Source organism: Colias croceus, chromosome 9 (genome assembly GCF_905220415.1).
Source record: "Colias croceus chromosome 9, ilColCroc2.1".
NCBI classification, from domain to species: domain Eukaryota; kingdom Metazoa; phylum Arthropoda; class Insecta; order Lepidoptera; family Pieridae; genus Colias; species Colias croceus.
In genome coordinates, this window is record NC_059545.1 from 7,941,337 (window position 1) to 7,957,836 (window position 16,500).

General features: G+C 31.0%; 1 protein-coding gene across 2 annotated transcripts in view; it reads right to left on the reverse strand.

Moving 5' to 3' along the window:
* Window positions 1-16,500, reverse strand: part of LOC123694436 (C-type lectin domain family 4 member M) — a 70,082-nt gene that overhangs the window by 8,674 nt on the left and 44,908 nt on the right. For both annotated transcript variants that reach the window (XM_045639876.1, XM_045639875.1), the window contains one exon: window positions 95-195. In XM_045639876.1, the coding sequence (XP_045495832.1) occupies window positions 95-195 (101 nt within the window). The remainder of the gene's footprint in view (window positions 1-94; window positions 196-16,500) is intronic.

The window sequence follows — 16,500 nt, forward strand, 5'->3', positions numbered from 1 at the left end:
AAAATATGGCTATCGCACTGTATGGTTTTACAATGATTTTCAAAATTTTGTATATTAAATCCATAATAAGTAATTAAATTAGATTGAACAATACCTTAAAGAAAATGCCCAAATAATAACGTTTTTCTCCGCTCTTCAGTAGAGGCATAGTCCATCTTGTTACGCCTAATTCATCGTCGTTGCAGCTTGAACAATCTGAAAACAATAAAAATTATATGTTAGTCCTACTAATATTATAAACACAACTTTTTATGTGGATGTATCTTTATTATTTTGTGACATCAAAACCACAGGACGGATTTTGATGGTGCTTGACAGTTATGTGGCTTTTGCAACAGAAACAAATGAATTCGCAAGTGAATCCGCAAGGCACAGTTAGTATCAAATAGTATTACATAACGCTAAATGCCCCCAAAGACCAATATTAAAGTAAAAAAGAAATCTTTGTAAGCCGGAAATAGGCTAATAACATAAATTGAAGTGAAACTCAATAATTGCAAGAGACATGAACTCTTTTTTTAGGATAGGAATTATAATCTAAACACTTGAATATAAAAAAGGCAGTTCGCATAATAAACAATTAAACAATATATTTTTTAAACCTAGACATAGATAAATGCCAAGATAAAATGCCTCATTTGATCATGGGAAATTATGCGAGAACTAGCTTTCATTTGTATTGAATTGTTTTTTTAGACAATTGTATACTTATTACTCCGTCAAGAACGTACATAAAAATCTACTTCCTGCTGATATTATGAATCTGAAAGTTTGTATGGACAGTTGTTTATTATTATTTGTTGTTTTTCAAAAATTACGTCACAAATTTACTACGTTTTCTAGAATTATTGGGGGCAAATCTAGATAGAAGTAGACTTAAATATCTAGATCAAAGAGTAATAAATTTTAATAGTAATTTTGTTACTGTTAACTATATTATAAACAAGCAAACCGGCCGAACTCCGTTTCGCCAACAGAGACACCTTTTCTTTGCTATAAACCTCACGGAGCCCGAGACCTTTCCAACGAATGCAAAACCGTGGAAATCGGTGCGTGCATTCTGGAGTTTATAGCGTCAGAAGGAAAACCCGACTTATTTTTATATAGTAGAAGATTATGAATTATCACGTATTAGGTAGGTTTAATTTTTGATGCTATAAATATATAAGTAAATTACACTTTAGAAAGATAAACATAAGATTATATAAATTGAAATATTTAATGAATCAATCAAACATTATTTATTTCGAGTACACGTTGCTCTACTTACTAATTGACAATTTATGACATTTTAAACACCCAAAATTACTAGCAATTTTTTAAATACGCTCATACGTGATTAATCTAATATATAAAAATCAATGCCACTTTTCGTTGTAATTCCATAACTCGAGAACGGCTGAACCGATTTCGATAATTCTTTTTTTATTATATTCCTTGAAGTACGAGGATGGTTCTTATGTAGAGAAAACGTTAATATGTACCACGGGCGAAGCCGGGGCGGACCGCTAGTTATTCATATATCTTGATTTATGTTGGTGGAACTAGTTATGTATTTAATCAATTATACATTCCATCAATGTTAATATATTTAGCAAATGTAATTGTAGCTTGCACGTGTTGGAAGACCTTGTTTTTTTAATATATGCCAGTACACATTGCACAAGGGTGAACTATGAACTGCGAACTGTGATCTGTGAATGAACTGTAGGTATAATGGGCTTACAAAATTGTAGAAAAATAAAATTATGATATTTTTTTAAACGCGTAAGTATGTACAAGATTTTTTTTTTATGTATTTAGATAATTCATTTGTTTTAAAGTTTATCAATGTTAGTTGCGAATAGCAAATAGCAAATAGCGAATAGCACATATCACGTATTATTAAAATAAAAAAAATTAGTTGAAAAAAAATATTTGCGAAAGAGATTTGAAATACTTAGACATTCATTAGAACAGGTATTTATTATATACAAAAAGTATTTTATTGAAAACCAATAGGTTGACTAAATTATCTAAAGGATTGTTCAAGAGGTCTATTTATTATTAAAATATATTATAATCCCTACCTATATAATGACATCATCGTTCGATGTATCACACTTATATTTTTTATTATGAGAAATTAAAACACATTAATAGTTTTAAATGTCAGGCTCTTTATCAGACTAGTGTCGTTTGTTATTTTTTACATTAGGTATATAGAAACGTATATTCCATTTGTTCAATAGACTTCTATGCTAATCTAATGAACGAAAATACCACACAATGTTTTCGCAAAAAGCTAATTAATTTTAACTGCCAACATTATTTAAGTTTGAGATTTAAACCGTTATAAACGAAAACGAAAGCATGATAAAAATAGGTAGATAGATAAATTAAGTACGTAATATGTTGTTCTAAAATATTACGTACCTAATAATATGTTGTTCTAATGTTTATGGCAATGAAATTATAATCCAAAGTTTCATTTAAATTCGTTTTATAATAACAAACAAACATGGGGTCACATCATAATGTGTGTCAATATATTTGTTACGATAGGAGTGGAAGTAACAATATTTATCCAAAGAGTTTGAGTTGTATTCTTTCAATACGATTTTATAGGAAGGTAATGAAATAGCTTGCATGAACTTAGTCTGTTTGTTAAAGGGGAGGAAATCTTCCAAAAATGCTGAGTCTTTTGAGGGTAAAACAGATCATATTGTGGGATTCTTACCCACTAAAACCGGTGGCAAAACTCAAATCATAGCAGCTGAGACTCCAGAATCTAGTAATCTAGTAGTAACCAGGCTTGCTTTTATTTCAAATCACTTTCTCGCTCTATATTTTGATATTCTTTTAGAGAATATTTATTTCGTAAGATAGCTTTTCTTTTTGTAGCAACAAACATGAAATTTGTTAATACTTATAGTTAACATACATCAATGTTAAACTTAACAAAAAGTATGTAAAAGTTAAAGGTTATCAGAAATACACGAACAAATTTGTTCGATCACGAATTCATTTTTCGTAGAATCTATTGCATTATGTTTCACGTTTAAACGTTGGATTATAGGAAATTGATTTTCCACGGATGAAACCATGAAGGTTTTATTATAATCGTTCATTTTGTAGGTTAAGTGGTACAGGATGTACTTAGTTATCCTTTGGTCGGTGGTCTATAGTGGTTAAAAGCCGGCGTATTGCCAAAGTTGATTAGCTATCGAAAGCCTTTGATCACGCTTAGCAACTGCTGTTTAAAACAGGAACCAAGGCTAGCGTTCCGAGGTTATAAGTCGAAAAAAAGCCTCCGTTTAATCCCGTCTTAATTTTTAAAGTATTTAAAGATGAAATGAAGGATGTTAAAAACTTATCTATACTAATATTATAATAAGCTGAAGAGTTTGTTTGTTTGAACGCGCTAATCTTTGGAATTATTGGTCCGATTTGAAAAATTCTTTCGGTGTTAGATAGCCCATTAATCGAGGAGATATAATATCATCACGCTAAGACCAACAGGAGCGGAGCACTGCGGGTAAAACCGCGGAGCACAGCTAGTTTATGATAAAATAAAATTGTAAGTAGCTAGGTAACTAACTGTTTTTACGAATACAAGGATCTATATTCTATATTAATCTATATTTATGAATCATACAACATCCTCCTTTTCGTATTGGCTAATAGTAATTTGATCATCTCTGATATTTCTGGTAAAAAGGTCACAGCTATGATTTATTACTTTTGGTACAACAAAAGTTCGTCTTATTAAAAATTTCGTAACGGAGTTTGTAAACTATTAATAAGCTCTGTTTAATGTATTTCAGTTTCTATATAGGGTTATTATAGTAGTTGTGAAATTAATTCTGTATACAGTGGCAAATATTTTGCAAATAATTTTTGTAAGCAAAACATTTTATAAGGACAAATAATTGTCCTCCCATAAATTATTAAATGATTTTCAATATGAATTCGCATGGACATAATTTCTTCCTGTTTTTAATTACATCGCTAAAATGAACAAGCTTCCAAAGCCAACCCTGCTTAAGTGCATAGGGGTGACTGCGGATGGCAAATGATTTGAAAAACATGATGTGTATACACGTACTGATTATAATTATAATTCTAGGAACAGGAGCGGAGCATTGCGGGTAAAACCGCGGGGCACAGCTAGTAATGTATATTCTTGAATGTTGAGAAGCGCTAGATATTGATTAGCGCCCATATTATATTTACATCATCAGATTGAGAACGAACCATATTTGTTTAACATGATAAATTACACTTAAAATCTTAAAGCTTTTTGGCTATCGCTATAAAAGTAAGTTATTACTTTTTTAACCTTCGTGTGCCTAGAACAAATGCAGGTAGTAAAGGTCAATGTTACATGTTATAAAAATTATATTGTAACATTTATTGTATCTGCACAATAAACAAACAAACAAATATGTAATTGTTAATATTGTAGCTCTACTAATATTATAAATGCCAAATAAACTTTGGTAAAGATAAATTTTGAAACCTCAGTAAGGACATATTATATGTTTCATCCCGGAAATCCCACGGGAACGGGTACTATGCGAGAGAAATCCGTGCAGAAGCTAGTTATGTATAAAAAAACAAACAAGTAATTGTTGACCTACATAGTATAAAACAAACACGCTTTCCGCTGTCTCTGTGTCAGTATGTTTAGATATTTAAAACCTCGCCACAGCTTTTGATTTGTTTTTTTAATAGGTGGAGTGGATCTCGAGGAAAGTTTTAATTTATATTTTATTAGGTTTAAGACAAAGCGGGCGAAGCCGCGTGCGGTAGTATAAACAAACAAAAAAACAAGTAATGTTGTATAATATATAGCTACTTCAGTAAGGCACGCGTCACCTTAATGCGATATCTCCAATGATTCATCCGTTTTGTAATGACACTGAATTCAAGATATCCGTTTCATTGTCTTTCACTTATCGAGGTTATATTATTTAAATCTGTAACGCCTTCGGAAGTGTTTGTAAAGTCTTCTGAATCAATATATTTTAATATTTTTCTTTTAATTGGTGTTTTAGGAGTCAGCGATATAATTATATACTTAACTAGCTTCCGCCCACGACTTTGTACGTGCATCCGTCGTTTTTCCCCGTTCCCGCAAGAATTTCGGGAAATCCTTTCTTAGAGGATGCCTACGTCCTAACATCTACCTGCATGCCAAATTTCAGCCCGATCCGTCCAGTGGCTTGGGCTGTGCGTTGATAGATCACTATATCCTTTGAGTTTTATATTATATAGATTCAAAGCCTAAGCTTCGTTCGCGTAAGTAAAGGATACTCGTTGCTCGGTTCAGCTTTACAGCAGCTTTATCGTGAATATTTTAAAAACTCTACTGGACACTGGAGCACATTTTGCTTTCTTATAAATTGACTCGATTAAAAAATTCATCTCTCCAATTCAATGTATGAATCTCGAGAAATCTATGTCACGGATCTTCTGTGAGATATCTTCTTGGAATCAATTATGCCTCAAAACTTATAATTAACAGACAAGAGAACATACTATTCACCGAATTCATATTATGGAAAGTTCCTACATGCCGTAAAACATTAATAAATTAGCATGACAAACCATGCTCATAGTATTTTCATGTCTGATTTTTTGTGAGTATTTAGGGGTAACGGAAAATCCGTTAAAAAATCTTTGTTTTATCTTCACCAGGCGCATAATATTTAGAGCACATATGCACAAACAATGTCTATTCCACGCCATAGTTCGATGGGGCGGATATCCGACATGACCGGCTGCACGGGGCAGCTAGGCCGCAACCAACTTCCTGACTACGGAGTACGGACTATGAGCTTTTATGTAGAAATACCACAATTATATTATTTCTGCTTTATCCTAGGATTTACTGTTACAAAATATGTCTATGGATGTTGAAAATTGTTATTTTGATGTCTGGAAGATCATTCAATAGACCCATGAAAAGTATTTCTTATAATAAACGTCAAGAGGAAAGTACAAAAATAGAGCAAGGAAGCGATCCTTGATCTATATTATGTATATAGGTTAGAAAATTTATATAGGTATTATAGTCAACATTAAATACTATTCTTTATTAAGAATGATTACAGAAACGAACATGGAAAACGAACTGAAAAACATGGCGTACAATAAAAGTGCAACTGACGTATCCTGCCTTCAGGCACGATGTTATCACAAAAATAGATGTATCATTTTATATCAAGAGAACTTTTCCAGTCCTCATAACCGTATCGGATCGTAAAGATAAAGGAAATTGAGATAAAATTCTTGACCCAAGTTCCCGTTCCGAAGTGCAACAAAAGATTGTAACAAAGACTAGGCCACTCTGCTTTTGTTGTCTGTATATTCTCTTTATTTGACGCCATTCTAAGAATATACTATTATGTAACATGGGAACATATCGTTGTATGAAACTCGCGACTTTAATTAAATAAATATACAAAGTAGAGTATAAAAAAGTTTAATTGAAATAAACTTATATAATAGAAGCTTTTAAAAAAGTCATTAAAGCTATGCAACTAGCTTGGTACTACAATGTTATAATTAAACTATACAGTGTTCAATCTATTTAACTTATTTGTAGGGAATCTATACCAATAATATTATAAAGCTGAAGAGTTTGTTTGTTCGTTTGTTTGTTTGAACGCGCTAATCTCGGGAACTTCCGATTTGAAAAATTCTTTCGGTGTTAGATAGCTCATTTATCGAGGAAGGCTATAGGCTATATATCATCACGCTACGACTAACAGGAGAGGAGCCACGGGGGTGAAACCGCGCGGAGCAGCTAGTTTCTTATAAAATTTGAAACATTTCGCTGTTTATTTTCCATTATAACAATGTTTAAATAAAAGATAAGACGGGAATCAATTTAAAACATTATATAGCAAATTTAATGATAGTTTCATAACACCTCATTACATCAAAGAAATGTCTCTATGTTTTCAAACATTAATTTAAGCATAAAAATTCAGCATACAAATTATTGCTCCTCTATTTACCTGATTTCCCAAAGTTTCCGAGAGGCGATTGGTAGTTCACCGTCTTCGTGTCCGCTATGCAGCTCATCACCAACAGCAACACAATCAAGTACTGGTGGATCATTGTTACTTTCGTCTTTACCTTGTTACACTCAAAATTACACTGAATCTATTGATTGCTTCTAAAAAATGTCGAGGATTTAATGAGGTGACTGTGCATTTAATCGTTCCTTGGAATTTTACGAAATAACGTGCAGTGTCATAACCTTTATATTTATTTTGAAGAAAAGATTGTCTAAAAATTTCATTCAATATTTGTCATACTTGAGAACGCTTTGTGTAAAAAAGAAAAGAGTTGCCTTCACATACAATTAGAGGGGAAATTTTTTATTCATAGCTTTTAATTCTATGAATGAAAAATATTTATAAATTGAATGCAATTGTTTTATTGAATATGCAGACTTATTCTGGAATATAATAAACTTAATATACCGATGCATTTGAAGTCGATAATTTGATAAATGATTCACATTACTAAATCGATTTCCAGACATAATAATTTTGCCTCGTAATTGTCAGAGTTGGAATTAATAAAATTAATTATTATTGTGTGTAATTACCACTGAAATCGAATATGAAGAATAACGATATCAAAAGTTCTATAAATGCTACCCTATCATATCAAGTCATAATTATGTGTAATAAAATCTGTAACTTATAAGGACATAAGAAATGCACTTTACTATTATTGTATGCAATTTAAATTTTATTTACTATAAGTACTATTCATGTGTTTTATGAGTAACATACATTTATATGGGAATTTAAGATCACATATTTTCCGGTCATTGGTAAGGACTAAGGACAAATAATTTATTAAGATTTTTTTAAAACCGATTTAAATCGGTGATTAATGTCTTATCGCTGAAATATCGATTTTTTGTGTAATTCTTATTTAAGGTCACATTTTACACCGCTTACTTATGTGTTAAATTAAATTATTTTTCAATGCAATATTTACTACATATGAAAATATTATTTAAGAAGTGTCAATTTTAATTAAATGAAATTGACACTTCAAAAGTAGGTGATTAATGTTTAATATTTTCATTAAATTATAATAATACTAAAAAAATACTACATTTTTATGTTTTGGTAGCTTCCTTTCGAATTGACGAGTGATCACTTCTTATAATTCTCTATTAGAAAATAACCAGCTTACTGAAACGAATTATAGAAGAGCTAAAAAAAAGTTACTATACAAGCAAAAACGTTTACAGAAATAATATTTAAAAACTAACAATACATCATAAAAAGTTTCGTCACTGACACAAAGAATTGTGGGTCGTTACGAAGACATGTACTTAGGTAATTTATGTTTCAAAAATATTTGCAACATTGCCATAGAACGTTATAATAATAAGTGTTATTTGGGCGCTCTTGCACGCATTGATAAGTAATTTTTCCTGCATATAATTATATATTTAACGAGCGTTGATTAACATCTTACTTGTGAATTTGTTTATGGGACAGTTTATGATGAAATACTTAGATTATGTCTTAAATTATCTGATTAGATTATATTTTTTTTTTAATTTATATGGAAAATGATGCTGTTAAATGATTTTTTTATATATTTACTTTATTTTGACACACATATACACACACCCACACACCCCTACACACATACACACATTACTCATAAACTTAAAATTTTATATTTATTTATTTAATAATCATATTTGTATAATATGCTTGCACATAACATTTTTATATCTAGCTCACTTCAAGTTTTTTGTTTTATTAAAGTTCAAATGACTTAGGGAGAAGCTGGTGCCTGTATATACAGGCTAGTTCTTCGAACTAAGCCTAAAACGGGTGCCACTTATACTTTTTACTTGTGAACAAAACTATATTGAATACTAGCTTCCGCCCGCGACTCCGTCCGCGCGGATGTCGGTCTTCGCGTGGATGGTTTATTTATCCATTTTGAGTACCTCTGACAATAACATCTTATAAATATCTATTGGACCCAATTCCCAAATACGGCTAGGCCTATAATAATACACAACGTGTGTTCGCGGTTCTACGGAACAACGTCTATGGATAAAACTGAAAAATTAAGATTATTTTTTTTCTACGTATTTTTCCAGGATAAAAAGTATCCTATTTTACGCCCAGGATAATAAGGTATAATTATACCAAGTTTCATCGAAATCGAACCGCTAGTTTTCACGTGATGCCTTCACATACAGACAGACAGACAGACAGACAGACAGACAGACAGACAAAAATTTTTTTAATCACATATTTGGGTTTGGTATCGATCCAGTAACACCCCCTGCTATTTATTTTTTCAATATTTTCAATGTACAGAATTGACCCTTCTACAGATTTATTATATGTATAGATGTCCATGTCTATGTATATGAAAGAATAAGAAATAAACGTTATTTATTATTATTATTATTATTTCTAACCTTAGCGTAAAGCCCTAAGCTTGAATTTTGAATTTAATTTGTTATTTATAAATTCTTAAGTAAATCGATACGTATAAATACTGCTTCGTAATAATATTGTATGAGTACCTACAAGTATAGTACAGGCTATAGCACAGAATAATAACTAGTAGTACTACCTATAGTAATACAATAAACAATCCCTTTTTATAAGAGGTAAAAAAATTCGAGCGCATAAAAAGCAGTGATTTAAAAGTATTACAATCGAATAAAGACATAATTTACCTTAATGTTAAATAACGGAATAATAAACTGCTTTATTTAACAATAATCTTGTTCTTTACGATGTTTAATATTATTAACGGAGACTTGAAAAAAATACCTTATTACACAAACCTGTTATATTTATACGAGTAATATAAATAACTTAATAATTGATGCCCGCGTTTTTGTCTACGGTAAATGACCTTTTTAGTGGGCATCTCTAATTTTCCCAAAGTAATTTTAAAATGAATTAAAAATTTAGAGGAATCATATCACCATAGGATATCTTTAAGTGAAAGAACCGCTATAATAAGTCCAGCTATTTCAGCTAGAGACAGGCAAGTTGAAACGGATGAAGTCTTGTATCGTTCTTTTCGTATAGAATCCTACTTTTATGAATTATGACCCTTTGGTATGACAAACAAAATATCTTTAGGATTAAGTAATCTTCAATCTAAAACATTGCAATGTTCAACTTTGATATCAAGCGACTTAAACCAATTTATTATACTGAAACAATGATTATTCGCGGAAGTTTACTATTGTATTGTTAACTCAAAATAGTTCGGAAACCTCACGATTTACCGGTTCCACATATTTCAAGTATTGCATACAATGAACAAGGGCAAAGCGCATAGCGGGCACACCAACCATTTTATTTCCGTTAAAATACTTTTAATTAATTATTTAACTCTCCTTGTAAACAAAGGATATACGGATTATTAATGATACTTTACATAATTATGTAGATAAGAATATTCATCACGAAATATATTAACTCTTTTTGTAGTGTGCTTTATCGTATCCTATTCTAATCTATACTAATATTATAAAGCTGAAGAGTTTGTTTGTTTGTTTGTATGTATGTTTGTTTGTTTGTTTGTTTGAGGAAGGCTATAGGCTATATATCATCACGCTACGACTAACAGGAGTGGAGCCACGGGGGTGAAACCGCGCGGAGCAGCTAGTCTATACATATAATAAATCTGTAGAAGGGTCAATTCTGTACATTGAAAATATTGAAAAAATAAATAGCAGGGGGTGTTACTGGATCGATACCAAACCCAAATATGTGATTAAAAAAATTTTTGTCTGTCTGTCTGTCTGTCTGTATGTGAAGGCATCACGTGAAAAGTAGCGGTTCGATTTCGATGAAACTTGGTATAATTATACCTTATTATCCTGGGCGTAAAATAGGATACTTTTTATCCTGGAAAAATACGTAGAAAAAAAATAATCTTAATTTTTCAGTTTTATCCATAGACGTTGTTCCGTAGAACCGCGAACACACTTTGCGTATTATTATAGGCCTAGCCGTATTTGGGAATTGGGTCCAATAGATATTTATAAGATGTTATTGTCAGAGGTACTCAAAATGGATAAATAAACCATCCACGCGAAGACCGACATCCGCGCGGACGGAGTCGCGGGCGGAAGCTAGTTCCTAATAAAATTAAATACGAAAGTATCGATATGAATACTCAAGTTCTAATACACAACAACTACCTATTTAAATGATATAAAGTACATATATCTATAGAGTAAGTATATATATCTAACCACGATTGCATAATGCATATGTATGTTTTTTTATAAAAATTGTCTCTCAGGTCTTAGTTGACATATTCAATAGCTATTTTTATTCATTTTTAATGTCTTTTAGCATCGCCCGCCTTCCGGTAAAACAAGTTATCTATTAAAAAAGATAATGTGATGCATCAATAGGTCATAGTTACAGCAGAGAGTATCCGTGTATAAAAGTGAAGGAGATTATATTTGCATATTAAATTCTCCTATCTAATATTCAACTATATTCAAGGAAAATTGGCATCTTCACTTTTATTTGCAGATTTTTTTTTTCTTGAAAAAATATTTTTGAACGTACTCATAATAGGAGATTATTAGAATAGAAAATATTCGATCACGAGGCGGGATTGATGGAATTTTTTTATTCTTAAAAAAAATCACATTTATGAAGAATGGATGCTATAAAACTAAATGTCGTACATACCTACATTCTTACAACATTTTTATATAGAAGCTAATTTGGATTAATATCCTTATACCTAGTATACTGTATATATTGATCTTTTTCTTCATAATACCTCCATATAGCAAACAATTTAGAAAAAAATATTTTCCGTTGCGAAATTTGAAAACGCCATAGTTGCAACTGGCAACAGCACTACCTGTTAGTTTACAAATTATGTAATGTTTTGCGCTTACATAAAGATTAACTGCATTTAAGTAACTCACTAACACACATTTTGTCATAGATATCAATTAAATACAGATTACAAATGTATTACTCGGAAAAATATATCAGAAGTAACATTTGAATGCAATTTAAATTAATGAAAAAATAATAATATGTTAGAAGATGACTAGTTTGGATACTTGGAAACTTTTGACCTTGTTATTTTTTTTAGAATTATGAATTAAGACTGTAGAGTTTAGAGCTAAGAAGGCTCTTTATGAAAATTTTACTATTTACATGATTTTTGGCGAAAAAAATAAAAATAGGATAACTCAAAATCTACTAAGCCTATAAGTGGACGATTGAGATTTATTGATTGATGAATGATTTTAAATCAAAAATCATTTTGTCTAACATAAAAAAAATGTTGTTGTTGGCTGGTAAGATATTTAATTAACTTGACCTTATTAGGATGTATCAAACTTTTTGTTTGTACTTTTTTGTTATAAAATTTGGAATACATTATCCTCTAAAGGTTACATAATATTTTTATTAGTTTAATTTATAGCATGATATGATTATAGCATGATATATCAGTGCCTTTTTATCTTCTATGTCACGTGTGGAAAAAAAAACTTTTTTTTTAAACTTAACTTCAAAAGGATTTATGTTTATACATACTATCTATATGGAAGCCTAATATGGAAATATGTACTTATTTTATAACTTAGCTAGCGGTCCGCCCCGGCTTCACCCGTGGTACATGTTTACGTTTTCTCTCCATAAGAACCATCCTCGTACTTCAAGGTATATAATAAAAAAAGAATTATCGAAATCGGTTCAGCCGTTCTCGAGTTATGCGCTTACCAACACATTTTGCGATTCATTTTTATAGATATTAGGTATAAGATTGAAATCTAACAACTTGGAAAAATATGAATCAAGAAAACGTTATAAATTCTTGATATAAATTAAAACATCGTTTGCGATACAAATCAAGAAGACTTAAATCTGATTTTCCAGTAAAATCCTCTACTCTATCATTAGATGAAATATTGCGTTACATTGTTATTAACTGGGTGATGCAAGCAAAGAATGATGAAAATGTACATGAATGTTGCTACTTAGCTAATATGGTAATGGAAAAATATTAATATAATTTAATTTATTAATTATAACTACTTATTCAAATTAGGAATGTATACCTATATCAATTTCAGAGCCTATTGAAACCAATGCATAGTGTACAAAAATATTTTAAATACATTTATTTTTCGGCAGAGCATTTTATTACTTATCTTCTTAATATTATAAATCTCGTGTCACAATGTTTGTCCTCAATGGACTCCTAAACCACTTAACCGATTATAATAAAATTCGCACACTATGTGCAGTTCGTTTCAACTTGAGAGATAGGATAGGTTTTATCCCGGAAATCCATCGGGAACGGGAACTATGCGGGTTTTTCTTTGAAAACGCGGGCGAAGCCGCGGGCGGAAAGCTAGTATCAAATATATATTTATTTTTAAGATATAATATCGACTTTGAACAAAAAGAGAACGTTATAAATTGGTTATAAAACACAAGTCACAGACTATAGAGAGTAAAAGTGAATAGAAATTATGGAGGTTTCACTTATGTATGAAACCTGTTTCAAACCGCGGGTTGCAGTTATGTCAAGAAATATTTGATCGCTTGAGTCCTGTCACTTTTATGTCAAGGTCACTCCTAGGCGGGAAGAAACGTCAAACTTTTTGAAAATCGAATAGCTTAAGATTTTATTTTTAAATTATGATGGCGAAGCGTAACACTTACAGATTAAAAAAATAAAATAAAATAAGGTTATAAATGCACAGTCAACCTCATGAGTCACCCAAAAACTTGCCAGCACTAAAAATGTTTTAGGCGTCGCGCGCGCGCATTCGAAACACGCGTTCGTCTCGAGCGTTTTACTTCTACTAAGCACCTCCTATGATAAAATAAGCAAGCTTTATGTAACCTTCAGATTGAAAGCCGCATTCTTTGCGGTCAAGCGTGTTGTTACCACTGAAGATGTCGCAAACCAGGCTTACCAAATGTCCATTGCTGACCTTTACAAGGTTTGACTCAGTATATTTACGTATTATATTGATTTGAGGGGACGTGACCGTGAAAATGCAATTTAAACTTTTATCCTAACGTGGGATTAGTTTCGCGTTTGGCAATAATTATGACAATGTTCTTCGTTCATATGTTTAGATTCTACATGACAACTTATATATACTTTCGTAATAACGATGATTTAAACCTTTTTTCAATAAAGTTGAAAAATCAACATCAGATATGCAAAAAAGTTTAACAAATTCAAAATTATTTATATAAGTATACCCACGTAGATAATATAGAAGCCATAATCTTAATTTTTACCAAGGTTTCCCAAGAAAATATGGAAATAATGTAAAACTCTACAAAATAAACCTTATGCGCAAATGTAGAGTAGCGAATCATAGCGAGTATTTAACAAATAAGGAAGCAAGACTTCGATCCCAATAAAAATGTGTCCATATCGTAAGCCCATAAAATATTTCATTTCTGGGCATTTACACTTCTTAATGTTCCAGGTGAATTTATTAGTTTTTGGTTTCCTTTAACCTTCCTACATTTTCAATACACGCCTTCATGAAATGTAAGCCGTAACAATTAATTTTATCTTAAAGCGAATTTATCGACACATTCACGACAAAGAATCCAAGTCATTGACTGAAATATTCGTCCTGAACTTGAACCTATCAAATATCAGATTGAACATTTACACTACCATGTATGGACTTTGTCGGAACACAAAAGTGACATAAATAAGGGAATTCCATTAAATTCTGAAAGGATAATTTCAATAAAATCCTTAAAATTATAGAGATGATACGGAATTATTATGAGGGCACATTAAATTATATTAATAATGAATAATCATACATTGCAGTACCTTCTTACATTCGACTTGTGGCTTTTGAGTGTGGTAAGTGACTTGCTCAATACCTACTATTTCTACTATTGATTGATGCTTATTATAAGATTGGCAAAAAGATGAGCTGATTTGTTATCTACTTTACAATAAGAGTATGTATTTACAATACTATAAAGTCTGAGTGTAACAATAAGAATCTGTTTAGTCTTTGAACACAAAGAAAGATAAAGCAATTGAGCGGTAATCGACCATGGAAGGTATGAGACATTAAGCTTCTGTAGAAGCTCTTTGAACTCATATGTTTATCAACCACTAGAATATATTGAATTCTATTGCGAAATATTTTTTCAAATGGTCATTGTAATTACTTTTGTATTTTGTATAATATTTTTAATTATTAAAATCATTGCATCCATCACACCATGTTCGTCATCGTCATCGTACGATGCCTATATTCTTTTCAGAGCGTGAGTATAATATGAGATTGAAAAGACGATTGAGAAGTTGAATCAACGATAATAAGATCGAAGATCGTTATAGAGGTAATATTATGAATCAAACCAATAAAGTAATAATAATATTGCCAAACAAAATATATTTCGACATTACATACCTACATATCCATTAATTACGATCTTTATCAATTCCGTGTTAACGAACAATAATAATAGTAAAACATGTACAATAGGAAAGTAAGGGAAAGTAGTTCAGACGAGAAATATGTACTAATAGAATATAGATATATAGGAACATAGCAAAATGTAGATTTATAGCATACTAACCGCCTACAACTATTCCAGTTCATTTTATTGGCACAATTATTGGGTACATAGCAAGGGAATTGTAACCATTTGGTTAACAATTTGATTGTTGTTACCCGATATTATAATACATTACTCTATGGTTGTTACAAAAACAAAATGATTAAAATTTCAACGAATACAGAAATGACTTTTGGAAATTTTTTGTTTAATAGGGTAGTCCCTATTAATATTTGATATGGTGCCGGGGGTGCCTGGTGGTAAATGTGCTTTAGTAGAATTTAGTATAGCTAAGACCAGGGTTTGCGCTTCCTACACTTCTAATTGGAAATAATTATAGGAATAGATAGTTCAAAGTACACAAATTATTTATTTGTTCTTGATAAGTACCGGATATAATAAAGTTCATGTTCAAATAAAAATGGTCATTTTTATAACGCTTCTTAGATTGAGAAGTCAATCTATCATGTCCTGTGTGTTTAAAAATACTAAAGATAATTGTTGCAAAATTTTAGTGTAAGTGAAATCTAAACGAATCTAAATGTGAACCTAGTTTTTTTAACAACTTTAATATTTAACCATAAACTCAAGCATGTTTCACATTAAAAATTCAATAAAAATAATTCCTCTTACAGGCCCTCTTCACAATGGGCATGCTCTAAGCATTGGCACAGCATTGGGCATGCATTGCGGGAGTCTCTATAGGCAATCAAGATCATTCATAGTCGTTGTAATGGGGGCAAACTTCGGCGATCATTTGTTGGGCCAACGCTGCCCATTATAAATGTTAATACTTTCAAACAAAAACAAGTGAATAGTGATGTTGATTTATAGCAGCCATTCATGCCTGACATCAAGTTGATGATACTATTACAAGGATACACTTATT